The following is a 17648-nucleotide window of genomic DNA, read 5'->3' as shown; positions in this document are numbered from 1 at the left end:
CTTCCCCTGCAGCTGGTCATCTTTCGGGTGAGTGACTGTTCTCAGCAGGCTTTCTAGCATCTCTTGAATTTGACCCCAACAAACCAGCCTTCCAGTGACCCTGTCCAAAATGTATGACTAAGGGCCCACCCAGTGGCTGATCTGTTACTCAGGCGTAAGTAGAAATGCATGACCCATAGTCGATTGCTCAACAGGTTTGCTGCCTTCCTCTTCCCTGTTAACAGTCAGAGGAAATGGTGGTGGGTTTCAATAGCCCCGGCTTCTGACCCCACAGGCATCTCTCCAACAACACTAACCTATCTGCATCTGATCAGTGTCTTGCTCGCAACTCATTGTTGCCTGAATGATTGAGTAGATGACATCAGATACACAGTCAAAGATTCTATGAGGAGATGGACACATCCCCCAATGTAGGATTTCCCCTCATGTAGGCCCTGCAGCAGCCAACTTTCAGGGTGCATAGAAGTAAGCAGTTCACTGTTTAAAGTTTTTGGTTCCATGCATACATGTTCCTGCTGTATAAAAGGCCTGGCTGATTCCTGACCTTGCCTTGACCTCCGATACAATTTTGCTTCCTCCACCTGTCTCTCAAACCTCACTTCCAACTTGTGCTCTACCAGGAGCACGTGATATATCCTGTGCCTGTACAGAATCCTTTCATCCTTCTTCCAGTACCAGTTGCAGGCCCTGCCTCTGCAATCAACCCACAAATCCTGGGTTTGTAGACAAAGCCCAGGTATTACACCTGTGGTAAAGGGATCCTATTTTGTGGAAGGGGAACCACCTCTCCATCAATCCTACAAAATGAACATGATTGAAAATACCTGTGTCTCTGGTATTTTAGTTTAGTCTGCGTGGAATTTAGCCAGCTGGCAAACCACATGAAAAACAACAATATGGAAATCTTCTGTTAAACGAACAAGAAAGTACAAATTATATTTTCTATGCCCGGTCCCCCAGATGGGGGTCTAGTAGCCTCCTAACCATGTCCTCCCTTCCTGGGTAACCTTCTTTTTTTGACTCCTGTTGCTACAGTGGTCTTTCCGAGACTCGATCATGCTAAGGGCCAATTCCACACCTGCCAGACAATTCTCTGACTGGAGATGCTTCTTTCTTTATTTATTTTTTCGGGGAGATGCTTCTTTAAATAACAGATAAGGGCAAGACATTCATTCTTCGGTCCTCTACACCCTTAATCAGTTCCTTTAATCCTATATTTGGCTATCCAAACTGTATCATGACCCCCAGGCAAAAAACGACGCACCTAAATCCTCAATCATAGTATCGGCATATGTGGAGAACAGAGAGAAGCTGATTTTCCACTATGGCCACTGAGCGCAGGAGTCCAGGAGGGAGAGTGCACAGAAGCGGTACTGGGTCTGCTTTCACTCACTTCAATGCATGGAGGGAGGTGCTCTGCTGGAGCTCTGGGCAAACTCAGTGGCAGTACAGAAATTTTGCTAAGCCATAAACTATACCAGGCATGTTTACTCTATAGGTTAAGCTGTTTCTAAATTAATCAACCCTCCACATAGCCTTCTAAAGGCAAGTATCAGATATGTTGTGAATTCCCTTAGGCCTGGTTTCTCAACCTTAGCACTATTGATATTTTGGTCTGGATAATTCTTTGTTGGGGGGTGGGGGGTAGGTGCTGTGTTAAGCAGGCTGCCTGGCCTCTACCCACTGGATACCAGTGGCACTGCTTTCCCTTCATGTAATAACCAACTATGTTTCCAGACATTACCAAGTGCCATCTAGAAGGCAAAAACCATCCCTGAATGATAACTATAACTTCATCTAAGTGAAACCTCTCACGGTGCATACCAAAATAAATCACACTTCTATCTGCAAATGAATATACCACATTCAATAGTTGTTTTGTTGACATGTGCCATGTTAATAAAATGCCTCATATTTTAGGGTTGTCAAAAACAATGTTTTAAAATTATAGAGTTGTTTCAACTCAAGTTTTACTAAGTCAAGTGCAAAACATGAGTACTTAGTGACTGTTCTGTTTTTAAAATAAAGATGGAGAAGTGGGGAAAAAAAAGTGAATTTCCTTTCATTTTTGTCCCGATCCTGGTCCTTAAAAAATGCAGCTGGTGCATGTGTGTGTACAATCTCTCTCTGCCCACCCACCCTACCTCCTCCCACATACATACAGACACAAACACCGGCGATCACACAGCAGATGAATTGGCCATTTCTCAAGGGTAGCTGTGCAGGGAGTATTTTCACCATCTGAGCATGAAAAATGCACAAATGGAAATCTATACATAGCTCATCTATGGAACAGATGGCTTGGTCTTGGGTCCCCTCAGGGAAGCCATTAAAGGTGCTGGAGATGAGTACAGTGGACCAGGAAAGGCTGGGGATCAGAGGCTTGGAATATGAGCTCCAGCTCTGCTTCTTCCACTCGTGATCTTGGTCAGGGGACATCAAAATTGTTATGTTATGTTATCTACACTTATACCAGAGACACCTTCCAACTAAGTTTGTAGGAATATAAGGCAGGCAAATGCCACTTCTACACATCCATGATCCTTCTCCTTTCTGAATTAATCATTTATTCTATTTCTATCTCCAATGATGGTGACTTTTTTCAGTTTGACAGACGCTCCAATTAACACAAAAGATGCTCATTACTTTCAGGAAAAAATGGACTAACCCCATTATCAGAAATGATGACCTTACTCCTATTTTTTGTACATGGTTATATCTCTGTGGATAGTCAATGTTTCTTTTTCAAAGAACTTTTTAAAAAAGCCTTCCAAGTTTATTCGAACTGTGTGCTGAAAGATGGAAAATATCAGTCCCATGGTACATATGAAGTCATGGCATATTTATAGCCCTTAAGTACAACCTTGGGATCATTTGACTCTCTACCCCATGTAGAGATTTTCCATATATCATTTCCCTCTTCCGGACATGCTTCATAAACATGACCTGTTCTGTAAACACCAAAGAAATAACATGATAAATGGCACTGTGGGAGGAGAATAATGACATAGGAATGAAGGAGATGACTATCTCAAGCAGCAAGCTCACACTTCAATTTTGAAAATTGGTTTCAGACATTAAGTGCCTCAAATTACAGCAGTAACATGAGCTATATTTACTTTTCAATCACAGGGAGTAGCATCAGAAGCCCAGTTTCATGCTTACACTAGGTAAAACAATTTCTTATCTACCTAAGTTTACTACAGGAAGATTTAAGTACTGGTGGTGCATGTATTATGTCTACTGACTTGAGGGAGGGAGAGATAGAAGAGAGAAGGGAAAGACAGGAGGAGAAAGAAATACAGAGAACAAGGCAGTCTCATACCTTAGGATCCCACTGTCTCCTGAGAGTCCCAGACAGACTGACAGTAATATGACAAAGGGATAAAAAAAGAACTATAGGTGTGCAGAGGAGGAAACTGCTAAATTACATTGTGGTAGACAGAATAACGGCTCCCTAAAGACACCCATATCCTATTCCCTGGAATCTGTGAATATATTATCTTACAAGGCAAAAAAGAATTAAGGTTGCTGAGGCAAATAAGGTTGCTAATCTACTCACTTTACAATGGAGAGATTATACTGGGTTGTCCAAGTGACTCATCTAATCACACGAGTCCTTAAAAGTAGAAGAAGACAGGAAGAAGGAAGAAAAAGAGAAATGCTATCTGAAAAAGACTTGACCTACCACTGTTGGCTTTGAAGATGGAAGAAAGAGGCCTTGAGTCAAGGAATGGGAGTGGCCTCTCCAGAAGCTAGGAAAGGCAAGCAAATGGATTCCCCCCAGGGCCTCTCTAGAAAAGAATGTCCTGGTGACATCCTGATTTTTGTCCAGCAAGATCTGTGTCAGACTTTTGGCCTATGAAACTATAAGATAATGAATTTGTGTTGGTTTAAGGCATTACATTTATAGTAACTTGTCACAGAGAAAACAGAAAACAAATATACATATCTATTTTAAAACACCCTTAATACTTTTAAGTCCTGTCTACTTGAGGCATCCCAAGTTCTCTCACCAAATGGTAGATTATTTATAAAGATATTCTACTGGAACCTGCCTGGAGAGGTTTGGGATATGTTATTTTTATGTTTTTAAGGCAAAGTCATTTGCCCAGTATGCTGGCTTGAAAGGATTATGTACCTTAGAAAAGTCATGTTTTAATTCTGATCCATTTTGTGGAGGCGGCTGTTTCTTTAAATCCCCATTCAGCACTGTAGGTTGAAAACTTGATTAGATTATCTCTATGGAGATGTGACACTCCCAGTTGTGGGTATTAAATTTGATTAGAAGAAGATGTGACCCCACCCATTCTAGGTCAGTCTAGATTAGTTTAATGGAATCTTTTAAAAGAGAACACATTTTAGAGCCACAAGATTCACGAAAGCCATGAGAACCATGAGAGCCCATGCAGCCAGAGACCTTTGGAGATAAAGAAGGAATACACCACTATGGGAGCTTCATGAAACAAGAAGCCTAGAGAGAAAGCTAGCAGATGTCAGCCATGTTTGCCATGTGCCTTTCCAGCTGAGAAAGAAACTCTGAACTTCATCGGCCTTTCTTGAGTGAAGGTAACCTCTTGTTGGTGTTTTAATTTGGACATTTTTATAGACATGCTTTAATTGGTATATTTCCACGGCCTTAGAACTGTAAACTTGCAACTTAATAAATTCCCCCTTTTAAAGGCCACTGTGCTTCTGGTATATCACATTCCAGTAGCTGGCAAACTAGAGCACCCCGTAAGTTCAAAAATGCTGAAGTCAGACCAATGGGGACTGATTGTTGGCTGAATATCTATTTCTTTAAACTGAATACTTCTAAAAAATTATTTCCAAAGAGTACTTGCACTGGTATAAAATTAAGGGGTCAGTTTTCACCCCTGTTGCACAAAGCAGGCCCTAGAGTACTAGATGTTGAGTGAATTAATGGATGGATGTGTTTAGGACATGGAAGAGAGCACAATGGCTTTCTGGATAGGAGAAGGACCTTTCTGGATTGGAGGTGAGTGAGGTGGTTCCAGCAGGAAGACAACACTCTGGTCTTTCTCCTCTTTCTTTCTGCAAGACCAGATCTATTTCTTAGACCCTGTTTATGTCAGAAGAACCCTAGACTTGAAAAGTTGGTGCGAGTGTGAATATGGTGCATGTTTTATACCCACTCAAGTTTATTCTATAAGATTAAAACTCTCTCATGACAGACTTTTGTTAATATTCTTGCATATTCTTTTTCCCTAGACCATAGAGAAGGGGGAGAAACTCTACTTCTTTCCCAAAGAGGATTAATCTTTTTAAACCCATAGAGTCATTTCAGTTTCTAATCCACAGGGTACTTGAGGAAGACTGGGAAAAAACACAAGTGATTATCACCTTTGCACCAAAGGCATCAAATCAACTCAGGCTCTTTCAGAAGAGATGAGAAATAAAATGTAACTCCCCCTCCACCCTTCATCTCTTCTCTCACTTTTCATGAGCATCATGCATACCCTTAATAAAGCAACTGCTGCAGGGGTTGACCATAGAATTAAAAAAGAAACTTAAGGGTCATTCAGCTGTCATCCTTACCTCACATTTTACAAATGAAGAAACAGAAGCCCAAATGTAATATGATATTATATTAAAAATCTTAACAGGGAGGGCTATGGTGGCTCAGCAGGCAGACTTCTTGCCTGCCATGCCAGAGACCTGGGTTTGATTCCCAGTGCCTGCCCATGCAAAAAAAAAAACCTTAACAAAAGTAAAACTGAAATGTATAAGCTAACAAAAATTTTCGCGTTTTTCCCCCCTCAAACCAAAACTTCTCAGGAAGAATGAGTTTAGCATTTACCTAATCCAGACTAGCTAGTGAAAAGCATTACATCATAGGTGAATTATCATATAGATTACTCTTCCACTGGGGAAAGATCAGCAGGCCTTTAAACATATTTTCCTCAAACTATAAAGAAACAATACAGTTATTTATTAAGAAAAAGATCATTCATCTGGATTGATGGAAAATCTAAGTAACATTTGAAGAGAAATACAGCTTTATTATTTCCAAGTACTGAGAGTATTTCAAACAGCTGTGTTTGCAATAACTGTCATGCCATGGTCTGCTTATATCAATTATAGTTTAAAAAGTCAACATCCAATGGATATTTTAAAATATTTTTTTATAAAAAATAGAGTCAAGGAGAAACTTTCTTAATATGAAAACAATTTCTTGACCTAAGTGACAATATTACAATGGAAACACTAGAGTGACACTTCCCAAATGTATTTGACCAAAGGGATTTTTTACCACATCAATTAATAATCTTTGTATACCAAAGAATGCACTCTGAGAAACAGGACAGGAGCCATTTATCCTTTAAAGTCAGGAACAAGACAAGGCTGTCCTTTTATCACAAATAATTTTTGATACTGTTCTGGCAGATCAAGTTAACAAAATAAGACAAGTAAACTAATTACAAATATTAGTTATAAGGAGAAAAATTACAATTCATAGGTGAAATGATTGCTACCAAGAATCAATTATGGACCTAATGGACTAGTCAAAAAAAAATGAAGTTGACATTTCACAAAATAAACATTCAGAAATCAAGATCTTAAATATCCCTAGCTAGAAAATATAATGGAAAAAAAATCCCACTCGAAATAGCAAACCAAACAAAACCAAACCATAAATTACTCAGGAATCTATTTAACTAAAAACAGATTCAAAATCCATTAAAATTACTAAGGTGCAAGATAATAAATATATAGACATTTCTTTCTTTGAAGAGAAGACTCAATAAAGATGTTACTTCTTTAGCATCAATAAACATAATACAATTTCAACAAAATTCCAAACAAATATTTTTAGAGGTACTGGCTTTATGAATCTTAAGTCTGATTAGAGGAATATATGTAAAAATCATCCTCCAAGAAATTTTTGAAAATTAAGAATACTGTGGGAGGTCTGTGTTACAACTTATTATATTTAAAACAATGTGTTATTAGAACTTCAAAAAAATAAAAGCAAAGACAAAAGACTTAAGAAATACCAATAAATCTAAGTTTTTAATGGGAAAACATGTGCAACAAAAATGCAATGTACTTAATAAGTAGCTCTTACATATAAAACAGCAAAGGGTATTCACAGATAATTTTCAAAGGAGAAACACCACTGAATAAAAATCATTGGAAAACAATGGTCAAACTTACCAGTAATAAAAGCGAACACAAATTAAAGTGAAAATTAAAGCATTTTCACCCATCCAGCTGGTAATATTTAAAAAAAAAAAAGTTCTCATTGTTAGGGAGGGCTTGGGAAAACAGGCACTCCCATAATTGGCTGGAGGGAGTCAAAAATAGGATAGCATTTTGAAAGGTAATTTAATAATAGTGCTGTTATGTTCAGACCCTTTAGCTTGATTTCATGAAGTCAGAGACCATGTCAGCTGTTGTCTTCTGCTGTATCCCTGCTGCCTAAGGTAAGTAAGTGTCCAGATTTATCTAAGTAAAAACATGTGGGAAAATAGCCTCTCTGGAAAGTTGGAAATAAAGATACTGTTTAGGGCCATCTGGGCGCTGAGTGCTTGCTGCCCCAGATGACCTTGCCGATGCTGAGTTTGGTTCAATAAGAAGCAAGAACATGGCTGGCTGTACTCTTTCCTATTTAAGCTAACAGAGTAGTCTGTTAGTTTATATTCTTCCACCTAGGAGATGGATGCCTGAGGGCAAAAAAGCTGTGGCCTGGTAACTCAAATTCGGCCAGACACTGCCTTGGTTGACAGTGTACTGGCCACTGTGCATCTCCCCGTTAGGGATTCTGGGAGCCAAGGGAAGCCACACTGAGGTATGCTGCACCTGCTTCTGTTCTGTGGAGCCACCTTCAAGCAGAAGACACCCTTCTCCTTGGCTAGATAAATCAGGAGCTTTATCTTACTATGTAGTTTCTTGCTATCCATCTATAAAGTCACCAAAATAATTCAGCACCTCCCTAATTTGAAAAAAAAATTTTTTTAATTAGTAATAAGTATGTCCATGGACATATCTAATATGATAAAAAAAAACAACCTGCTTAGCAACAAATAAACGAATAAAAATGTGGAGATGAACATGCCTGAACTTCCAAAAGGAAATGGAAACTTACGAAGTTTTATTACATTGAGCACTTCCTTAAAAAACAACACATCCCTTTACAAAGTAGAATCTAGTTTCCACAAATTAAATCAGATGTGGAGAGAGAGAGGCTTTTTAATCTTTATTTAATATATTAGAAATAAATCATTTTCTCTTTCTACACATAGAGTCAGAGTTTTTTTTTAAGGTGTCTTTAGTGCAGAAAAGTTAAATTCCCTTTTGCTATAGAATTCCACTGCTTTTTGAAAACAAACTGTCACTTTCAGTAATCAATTAGCAGTAACTACTGTTGAGAGAGAATAAAGTCTCAAGGCATTTGCAACCCCAAACTTTGAGCAGTGTCCTAGTATGGACAAGGTGGTGGTAATACTGGTTCCTTCGCCAAGTATTGAGTTTTACCCTATCTGCCAAGTCCCTCTCTCTTCAAGCTTATATTCTACTGGCAACAATAATAGTAATTTAATATTTGTACAGCCAATTACCATCTTCCAAGTGCCTTCTCCCACATCATCCATATTTATTATACAAACTATGCTTAGACATGGTTTGTCTTGGACGAGGCTGAGCTCATAAGTGGCAGAGCCAGCCTAATGGCCTCTTGGCTACAGATTCCCTTTCTCAGTACACTGCTGGGGAAGGAAGAAAGAGCCAGAGGGCTGTGTACTGTCTGGTCTTATCACCACCCTGCCTTTGGCCCCTAAGTGTAGCTTTAAAGCCTACACTACTTCATGACTTAGGGAGGAATGCAGCTACTTGTAAAACTGCAAGGCTATTGTTTCTATCATTCCCTTTGAAACAGCAATCCTGTAAACTCATTGACCCTGTTTCTTTCATGCTGCAAAGAGAAAATTGTTTACTATGCCTCTGTTCTGGAGAAAGGGACTGTCTGATCAACCCCAAATCCTGAAACCCTGCCCCTGACAGTTACTGGCCTCTGTCCAGGAGGCAGCCTTTAATCAAGCCAACATCTGGAAAGAATAGAACTTCTAAGTGACAGCATTAGGTAAAGGTGGCTTTCTTTAATTTGGTGTTGAAGCATCATCAGTGAACAGATGATCATAAGCCGTCTGCAGACAATAGACAGAACCTTAAGGATGCCACCTGATTACACAGTCAACTTTCAAGTACCCACATGGTGAACTGTGACACAGATAATCACTATGACCCTTGAAGCAGAAAAGCAAAAGGAACGGATTTGAAAGTGCAAAGCACAAATTCCATTTTACAAGCACAACTACCACCACACCACATTTCTCTCACCTCAAATTGCAGATTCGGAACTGTGGGCTCAAGAGCATATCTCTCTGGGAAGTCTATAACAATTTTAGAACTCAGAAGAAAAAAGTGATACATCTCTTGAACACTATGTGCCAGACCCAGTATGGGATCCTAAAATGTCAAAATGAATAGACAAGGCCCTGCCTGCCAGGTGCAGGTGACAGGACACAACCTCAAACAATTATTACAAAACAAAGTCATCCGTGATATAATAGAGGTAAGTGCAGGGTACTGACGAGGCCAGGGAAAGGATGGCTGGTCTCATCACCAGGGACAATGGAGAAGGGCAAAAACAGAGCTGTGTCTCTTGAATGAAGATTTTATAGACAGAGTGATTGGCATGTACAGAGAGGTAGAAGGATGTAAATGAAAAAAATAAAGTGTTCACTGTGTCTGGAGTTAAGTGTATATCAAAGATAATGCCTGGAGATGGGTCAAGTCATGCCCATTGGGGGTGGACCCTAAAGGACTTATACATGTGTACAGGGGTGTGGACTTCTTCAGTAAGAGCGGAAGGCCAATGGAAGATTATAAGGGAATGATTTGACCAGCTTTGTTTATTTTAGGAATATAACTTTTGTGGTCTGTAGAGGAGAGTCTTAGGAGGTAATATAAAAACGCTGATATTCCCAAGTCCTGGCACTTCTCTTCTCCATTTAGCCCATCAATACCTAAGGATCTACAGCTCAACAAACTGAAGCTGAATCCCAGACTTCTCCCCTGAATTCCAAATCACATTTCCAACCACCTACTTGATTCTCTCCTTCAATGGCTCACTGATGTTTCAAACCCAAAATGTTCAAATTGGAATGCTTGATTTTCCTCATAAACCTTTCCCCACATCTTTCTTCTCAATCTTCCTAAATGAACATAAAATCCACCCAGCTGCTCAAGTTAGAATCCTGGGATTATTGCCAATTCTTATCATGCCTTCACCCTTATATCTAACCATGAACCAGTCCAGTCAATATGAACCCTGAAATGTATCTCAAACCCATTCACTTCTCTCTTTCTCCATCTAGTCTACTACCTTAGTCCAAGTCACTGCCTATTTCTTTCTTTTTTTTTTTTTTAACATTTTTTATTGTGAAATATACTGCCTATTTCTTTAACCCAGGGTTTCTTAATTCATCATTAATGATATTTGGGGCTGGACATTTCTTTGCTGTGGGGATATAGCGTATGCATTGTGGAATGGTCAGTAACGTTCCTGGCCTCTATCCATTAGAAAACAGTAGCACCCCCCACTCCGAGTTGTGACAAACAAAAATGTCTTCAGATGTGCTCTAATGTCCCTGGGGTGGAGGGAGTGGGGGGACAAAATTGCCCCCAGTTGAAAACCACTGCTCTCACTCCATCTTGGCCATACATCCTCTCCCACTATCCTCTATCACAATAGTTTCTCCTTCAATTCTTTGAATCCCCTAAGCTCCTTCTGCCTCTAAACTGTGTTCTCTCTTCCACAATGCTCTTCCTTCTGTTCTTCTCATGGCTGGGTCCTTCAAACGTTTGTGATCCCAGCTCCAATGTTAACCCCTCAGAGAGGTTTCCCTGACTACCTTACCTAAAAGTCAGAGGCTCTGCCCTTGTTTATTTTCTTCATAGCACTTTTTTTTGGGGGGGGGTGGGGTAGGAGGAGGTGCATGGTCTGGGAGTCGAACCCAGGTCTGAGAATTCTACCACCCTCTTCACAGCACTTTTTAAAGTTGGCAATTATTTTATTACACTTACTTTGGCTGGGGGGGGGGGGGGGGGGGGGAGAGTGTCTTTTTCTACCACTACAATGAAAGCATTATTTTAGGGCATGGACTGTCTGTCTTAGCTTCTGTTTCATCCCCAAGGCCGAGCACAAGTGCCAAGCTAAATATCTGTCAAATGAATGTACAAACATACAATCAAATGTATGTTTTAAATTCCAGACAAAACCATAACCATAAAGTATGACAAGTCCACGGTATGAAAACTTAGCCCAGGAGGGTAAAACTGTGACCCAGATAACCTATTTCAGCTCTGTGCTCAATAACCAAATGTTCTCTAATCCATAATGCAGTGGAGAGCAGCATATTTTAGACTGCTGAGTAGAAAGCACCAACATCGCAATAAGAGTAGATCATCTTCTCTGCTCTGGGAATAAAGCACAGTGAGACTCTACAAACAGTTAAAAATTTTACTCATCCTGAACCCTATACATTGGGTGTGGTCAAAAAGGAGACAGAAAACTGAGGCTCTTCGGTTTACAGTCCCCACAGAAACTACCAACCACCATCCTTTTCCTCCTTCCTTATCCGCTGACTGTTTCGAAGGTGAAAACTGCCATGTGCAGCCTCATCTTCCTTTATGTGGGTAAACAAAAGTCACCTACACAGGATCAACACACAGTGAACTAAACTCTTCAGGAAATACAGATGTTCCATTTGGAATAACCTGATTCCCACAGGAGAAAACAGCTTTCAAAATACCTACACCCTTAGCCAATGACTACATTCTCAGATCTTTCCTTTTTGTCACTGAGCAGATTATTAATGAGTTACTCCCCATACTATGGCAGCCCACAGGCCTCTTAGGCAGTTAGGTCTTAAAGCACGATCTCCTAATCTGACATTTCAAAACATAACAGCCCTTCCAAGTGTGTCTCATCATGTATTGTCAATTTTGAGTTTACACTCAAGAAGAATTTTTGAAATTATCAGCTCATTCATCTTATCTCCAGTGTTTGGCACAGTGTCCATGGACCAATTTGCTTTTCATTTCAAAATTATGATGTACTTTCTAGAAAAATGTATTCTTAAGGCTACAGTTCAGATTCTATATTCAGAGGTGAGACACACCTTGGACAAGGCAGGAAAGTTTGCCTTTCTTTGAACCACTGATCTGGGAAGACATGTTTTGTAATTGTTAAATTCTATTCATTTTTTTCCCATTCCAAAAATGACTGGGTTTATCTGTGCCACTGGCCCCCACATTAAAGGAGATAATTGAGAATTAATCAATTAATACAACAGGAAGCTCTGCAGTAGTCCTGGAATAGGGCAGTGCTTAACAGTAAAGACCCTGGAGAAGGACAGATGAGGTTAAAATCCCAGCTACTGTCACTTGCTATGTGTCCAGTAATGGGTTTATTAGCCTCTCCGTGCCTCAGTTTTCTCATCTGTGAAATGTAAATAATAGAACTACCACACAGAGTTGATATGTGGATGAAACAAGGTAATAATTCTAAAATACTTAGAACAGTGGCTGGCATATACTAAGAACTTAATAAATAACTTTCATCAGCGAGGGGTAAGGTGTATGGCATGTATAATCTTTTTTTTTTCTATTATCGTTTTATTTCTTTCTCTGTTGTCTTTTTTATTTTTTTCTAAATCGATGCAAATGTTCTAGAAATGATGAATATGCAACTATGTGATGATATTAAGAATTACTGATTGTATATGTAGAATGGAATGATATCTTAATGTTTTGTTTGTTAATTTTTTTTAATTAATAAAAAAATTTTAAAAAATAACTTTCATCATTATTAGCATGATTTTAAAAATTGACTCTGTTAATAATAATGCTTTATTTCAGTGAATTCATAGGTTTCTGGCTACAATAAATTTGACAAATACAATTCTTCCAGCAGCCAATAATCCTAACTCCATAAAACAGCAAACTTTCTCAAAAAGCACATGGTATATGCTCTATTAGTGTTTGTTAAGTAGGCATAAGACTAGACCATGACATATTGCTGTTGTTTTGTGTGTTTTTTTTTAAGAATCTAGAATAAAAGATTGCAGAATTTCAAATTTCTATTTTCCTATGCAACTTGTTAAGAGCCACTTAAAAAAATTCTCAGCTGACTGCCCAGGCATGGGGGTGGGGTGATGGTGATGGAGAAGGACAAAGCATAGGCCTTGGGACAAGGAGGCTTGCTGGCCACACTAGAGCCACATAGGCTGTGCTGTGCAGGGAGGTATGCAGAGGACCTGCTTGTATTACGCCTTTTAATTTGAAAACAAAAGCAACGTTGTACCCTGAGAGCAGGAACTGCAGCTCAGATGGCCTGACTGCCTGAAGTAACACAAAAACGCCTGCCTCCTCGTAGGCTGTTAATACCAAGCTCAACAAAGTTCTGGTGGTGGGGTGGATGTCCCTGGAGGAAGTTGGGTAGCACATTTTAGGTTAGGGTATTATTCCTACAGTCAGTGTCCTGGGGACACCAATGCAATGTTTATAGGAATCAGAGGTCAAGAGATGGGCTGTCCATAGTTAATCAGAAGGCACCAGTATAGCAAACCTGGGAGGCTTCACACATAGACACTCCCTTAAAAGGTACAATTCAGAGGAACATACTGACAGGAGGGTCGGCCTCGTCAGTGGTTTTAATTTGAAGTTGTCAACTAGTTTTGAATAATTATCAGTACTTTACCCAAGTTTAAAACCATCATTTATAAAGAGAACTCATATCCTATCTCCTGCTTCAAGTCTCTTATCTTTAAAGACAAACAAACAAACAAAACAGTCAAAATCTCTCACCCCCAAACTTCTCTAGTTCTATCATTGGCTGAAAAATCCCTGTGGTTACCCTAATTGGAATCTTTCAGGTCAGCTTCATCATCCCTTGGTCTTTATCTCCTGAATATAATCACCAAGTGATTTCCTTAACAAAATAGTCCCCGTATATTTACCAGAACTCTATATCATGCTTTGTTGTTCAATCAAGATGAAAGCCTCCCTGCCGCATTCTCCCCCAACCCAACCCATCTTGCACTCCGACGCTAGGTTTGTTTAGTCACTTCATCATGCCATCTGCCTCCAAAACAATCTCATGTCATCTCACTGCTGAGAACTGCACTGTCCAATATGGTAGCCACGAGCCACAGTGGGTAAAGTTAAATAAAATAAAAATAAAAATACCATTGCTCAGATGTACTTACCCACATTTGAAGTGTTCGATAGCCATATGTGCTCAGAGGCTACTGTTATGGGAACAGTTCCACAACTGCAGAAAGCTCAATTGGACAGTGCTGGCCAAGAACATAAAATCCACACTCTTAAAACCAGCATTACCTAGGTCAGCTGTCATTTAGGTACAGCCCATACTTCCAAAATTGCCTGCTACTTTCCATGAATACTGACACTTAGCCTCACCTCAGCTAGTCTCTTCTCTTCCTCCAACAAATCATACTCTTCCCTGATCTCCATTCTGTGTTCACTGAGATAAATGAGGAGGTTAAATGAAGAGGAGTGGGATTTTCTGTCATGACAAAAAGTAAGGAGACTCTATGAAATTTTTATCCCAGCAAAATGCTCCACTACTAACAAGCCTGAGAAAGAGACTTTTCACCAGAAGGCTGCAATGAGCTTCAGGCTCCTCAGGACTTGCTAGAGGATTAAATGAAATGCCACTTGTTTCGGCACTTAGTACTAGTTTGGGTCGGTATTTACTTTTTTCACGTGGGCACATTTTTTTTCTCTTAAATAAACAGTAAGTTCATGGGAAGCAGGAACCAGGTCTTACGTGTATTTCTTTTGCATTTTCCTCTTTACTATTTCATTTTTCTATCAGAGGTCAGGGTTGCAAACTAGCAGACTATGGGTTTGATATGGTCCATAGGCACGTTTGTTTTGCCCAGAGTGTGTTTTTAAAAAACTTTTAATCAGTCGCCAACATTTAAAAATTGGGACATTTCATAACAAAACAAACATTTCTGGTTTCTGGAAAATTTAGCCTATCTGGCAACTGTAGATGAGCATCCAAGCACAGCTCTATTAGCTACAGCTGAGTGCCACTTGACCCCTTTAAAAAGGGGATGGATTCTCCTACTTACCACAGTCCCTTCTGACTATTCCACTCCCTTTTTACCTGCCTGATCTACATTTACAACTCCTGCAGAAGATAATCAATTAATGGAAATGGAAATAATACAGTCTGTAAAACAGCCAGGTAGCCTGTAATGCCTGTGTTAATGGGCAACATATTTGTTCTAAGCAGTAAAAAATCAAAATTCTTACTTTAGTCATTAGCTATAGACATTAACCTCCCCTACCGAAGTTAGCTATTCCTGTGCTTGCCAAGAAATTATAATAATGGATTAGAGAAATGATCAGCTGGAAGAACAAAAAACAGTCAGCCTAAATAATCACATGCAAATAATTGAGACTCAGCATGAATACTGAGTGTTCCCTAAACTCATGTGGAAATTAAAGCACTTATGATGCTGAGTATTGCTGGTATCTACCCCCAAAATCCAGAGCTTGATTGATTCAGAAGCCTACGCCTGCTTGTCAACTCCAACCCAGACCGGCTTCTCCTCTTTTGAACATTTAATTATAGATTTAGACTACTATGTTTTAAAGATGTTTTCATCATGTTTTGCTTCCTCAATTGAACTGCAAATTCCTTGAGGATTGATTATAAAATTCTTTGGTATCTTCCACATGCTTAAGCACAGTAGTTGGGGAATTCTTAACCTGGGGTCCATAAATAGGCCTTAGTCACAGACAGAACCACAATGGGTCATCAAAGCTCCTGTTAAAAAGAGTATACCTAATGGTCAGGGTTTCAGGACTAGGAAAGAAATTTAACTTTAAGGTATTGGTGAAAGGAACAATAGTCAATGGAATGCACAGTGGCCTTAGTGACACTCATCTAGTCTGCTAGCTCTTACTCATAGTTCTTCGTCACTTGCACATTTGAGAAAAACTCCTTTATTCTTTCATTAAGGCCATGGTAAAAAAAAAAAACAAAAAAAACAACTAAGCCACAAAGGCCAACATACACATCATGCTGGTAGACACTAAACAAACGAGAAGCGAAATTGCCATTCTTTGAGAACATGATTCCAACCAGCTACAAGATTTTTTGTAGGATGCCAAAAGAATCTTCCATCAGGTGGATTTAAAACAAGATTCATTAAACTTGTGCATTCTTCTCCTTATCTACTTGTTGAATGACTTTCATCAGAGGAAATGTGCTTACTTTATACACACTATAGTTTTATGAACCTCTGCAGGTTTCTAAAAGACATGGGCTTCTTTTCAAAATGTGTATAAACCACATGCTTAATAATTCATGCTCAAATTCTCCCAAGAAATAGTGTTTCACTTATAGCCTGGCTTGCAGAATGTACTTTTTCCTCATTTTTGAAGACAGGGATAGAATTTGCTTATCTCCAGTTTTTTTTGACAACTCTGTTTTCCTGATTTTTCAAAGTTCATACTCAGTGTCCCTATTCTAGCTTCAAGTTCTTTCATCAGGGATATGGCTCACCTGGGCCAAAAGGCAAACACCTTCACAGTAGCTCATGTGCCTCATTATCACCTCTCCTAAACGTGACATTAATACCTTCTCCAGTGTGAAGCTCTTTCTGCTAAATGGAGAGTAATAATATTGAATAGTCCAGGTGGGATTTTACCTGTTCCTCAGGCAGCACATTCTCTAAGCGATATCTTTCCTTCTTTCTGTGTATATCACACCCTATTTATTGAGGGCTTAAGGACTAGGCACTGTGCTAAGTCTTTTTAGTGCCTTTCTTACAGGAAGGCTACATACCTCTTCCTCCATTGCTTGTATTCCTTTTAAAACCAGAGATCATCAAAAAGATCCTCATGCCACCACACATTTTTTTAAAGCTGCTTTTCCCAGTAAATTTCCCTGCTTCTCTTATTTACTGGAATTACTTGCCATCATAGAATTTGCTTTTTAGCTTTTATAACCTTCCAACATTGTTGAGTAAAATATTCTGTTAGAGACACTGATCATAGAATCATACTATTAATGGACAACTGCTTTACTAAATTCTTGGGGAGGGCACATTTAATAAACTCCAAGATGTTACCAACATATTCTTTCTATTTCTTTCACATCACTGAAGAGCTCCTATAGAACAGAATTCAGTCAAGAACTGCAGTGCATTTTGATGTTGATTGAGAATACTGCCTGAAATCGCAATGACAGGTTGGCAATTTGACCATCTCTATGTCAGTCTCATGTTTAACTGAATTTACAAGGAGTCTTGGGTAAATGAGATGGGATTTGGTTTTCCTGCCGTGTATAAAAACAAAGAATGATGTCTTTGGCTAGATGCACAGATTTTATGATACGATGTCACAATTCTGAGCCCTTGAATCTTCACCTTACTCCTCCTCCGACCACATAATCACTTTGGATGGCACTCTCCCTGCTTACATTTCTAGGTTTGGCTAAGTAGATGAGTCAGATAGAAAAGATACACCAGGAAAAAGGGTATATTCTCCACATGAAAATTGAACAGGAAATACATTACGTT

The 17648-nt window shown here is 39.2% G+C and overlaps 1 protein-coding gene across 7 annotated transcripts in view; it reads right to left on the bottom strand.

The window, feature by feature from the left end:
- The window catches only part of PIP5K1B (phosphatidylinositol-4-phosphate 5-kinase type 1 beta), a 484296-nt gene that overhangs the window by 342213 nt on the left and 124435 nt on the right, over positions 1-17648 (bottom strand). The window contains exon 1 of one of the 7 annotated variants that reach the window (XM_077148354.1): positions 9361-9503. The exons of the other annotated variants lie outside the window; for them this stretch is intronic. Coding sequence (XP_077004469.1) covers positions 9361-9453 — 93 coding nt within the window. The 5' untranslated portion in view covers positions 9454-9503. Of the gene's footprint in view, positions 1-9360; positions 9504-17648 lie in introns of those variants that run through there. 7 annotated transcript variants of the gene reach the window in all.

The sequence above is a fragment of the Tamandua tetradactyla genome, chromosome 2 (assembly GCF_023851605.1).
Source record: "Tamandua tetradactyla isolate mTamTet1 chromosome 2, mTamTet1.pri, whole genome shotgun sequence".
In the NCBI taxonomy this organism is placed as follows: domain Eukaryota; kingdom Metazoa; phylum Chordata; class Mammalia; order Pilosa; family Myrmecophagidae; genus Tamandua; species Tamandua tetradactyla.
This window is presented reverse-complemented; position numbering and strand designations above follow the sequence as displayed.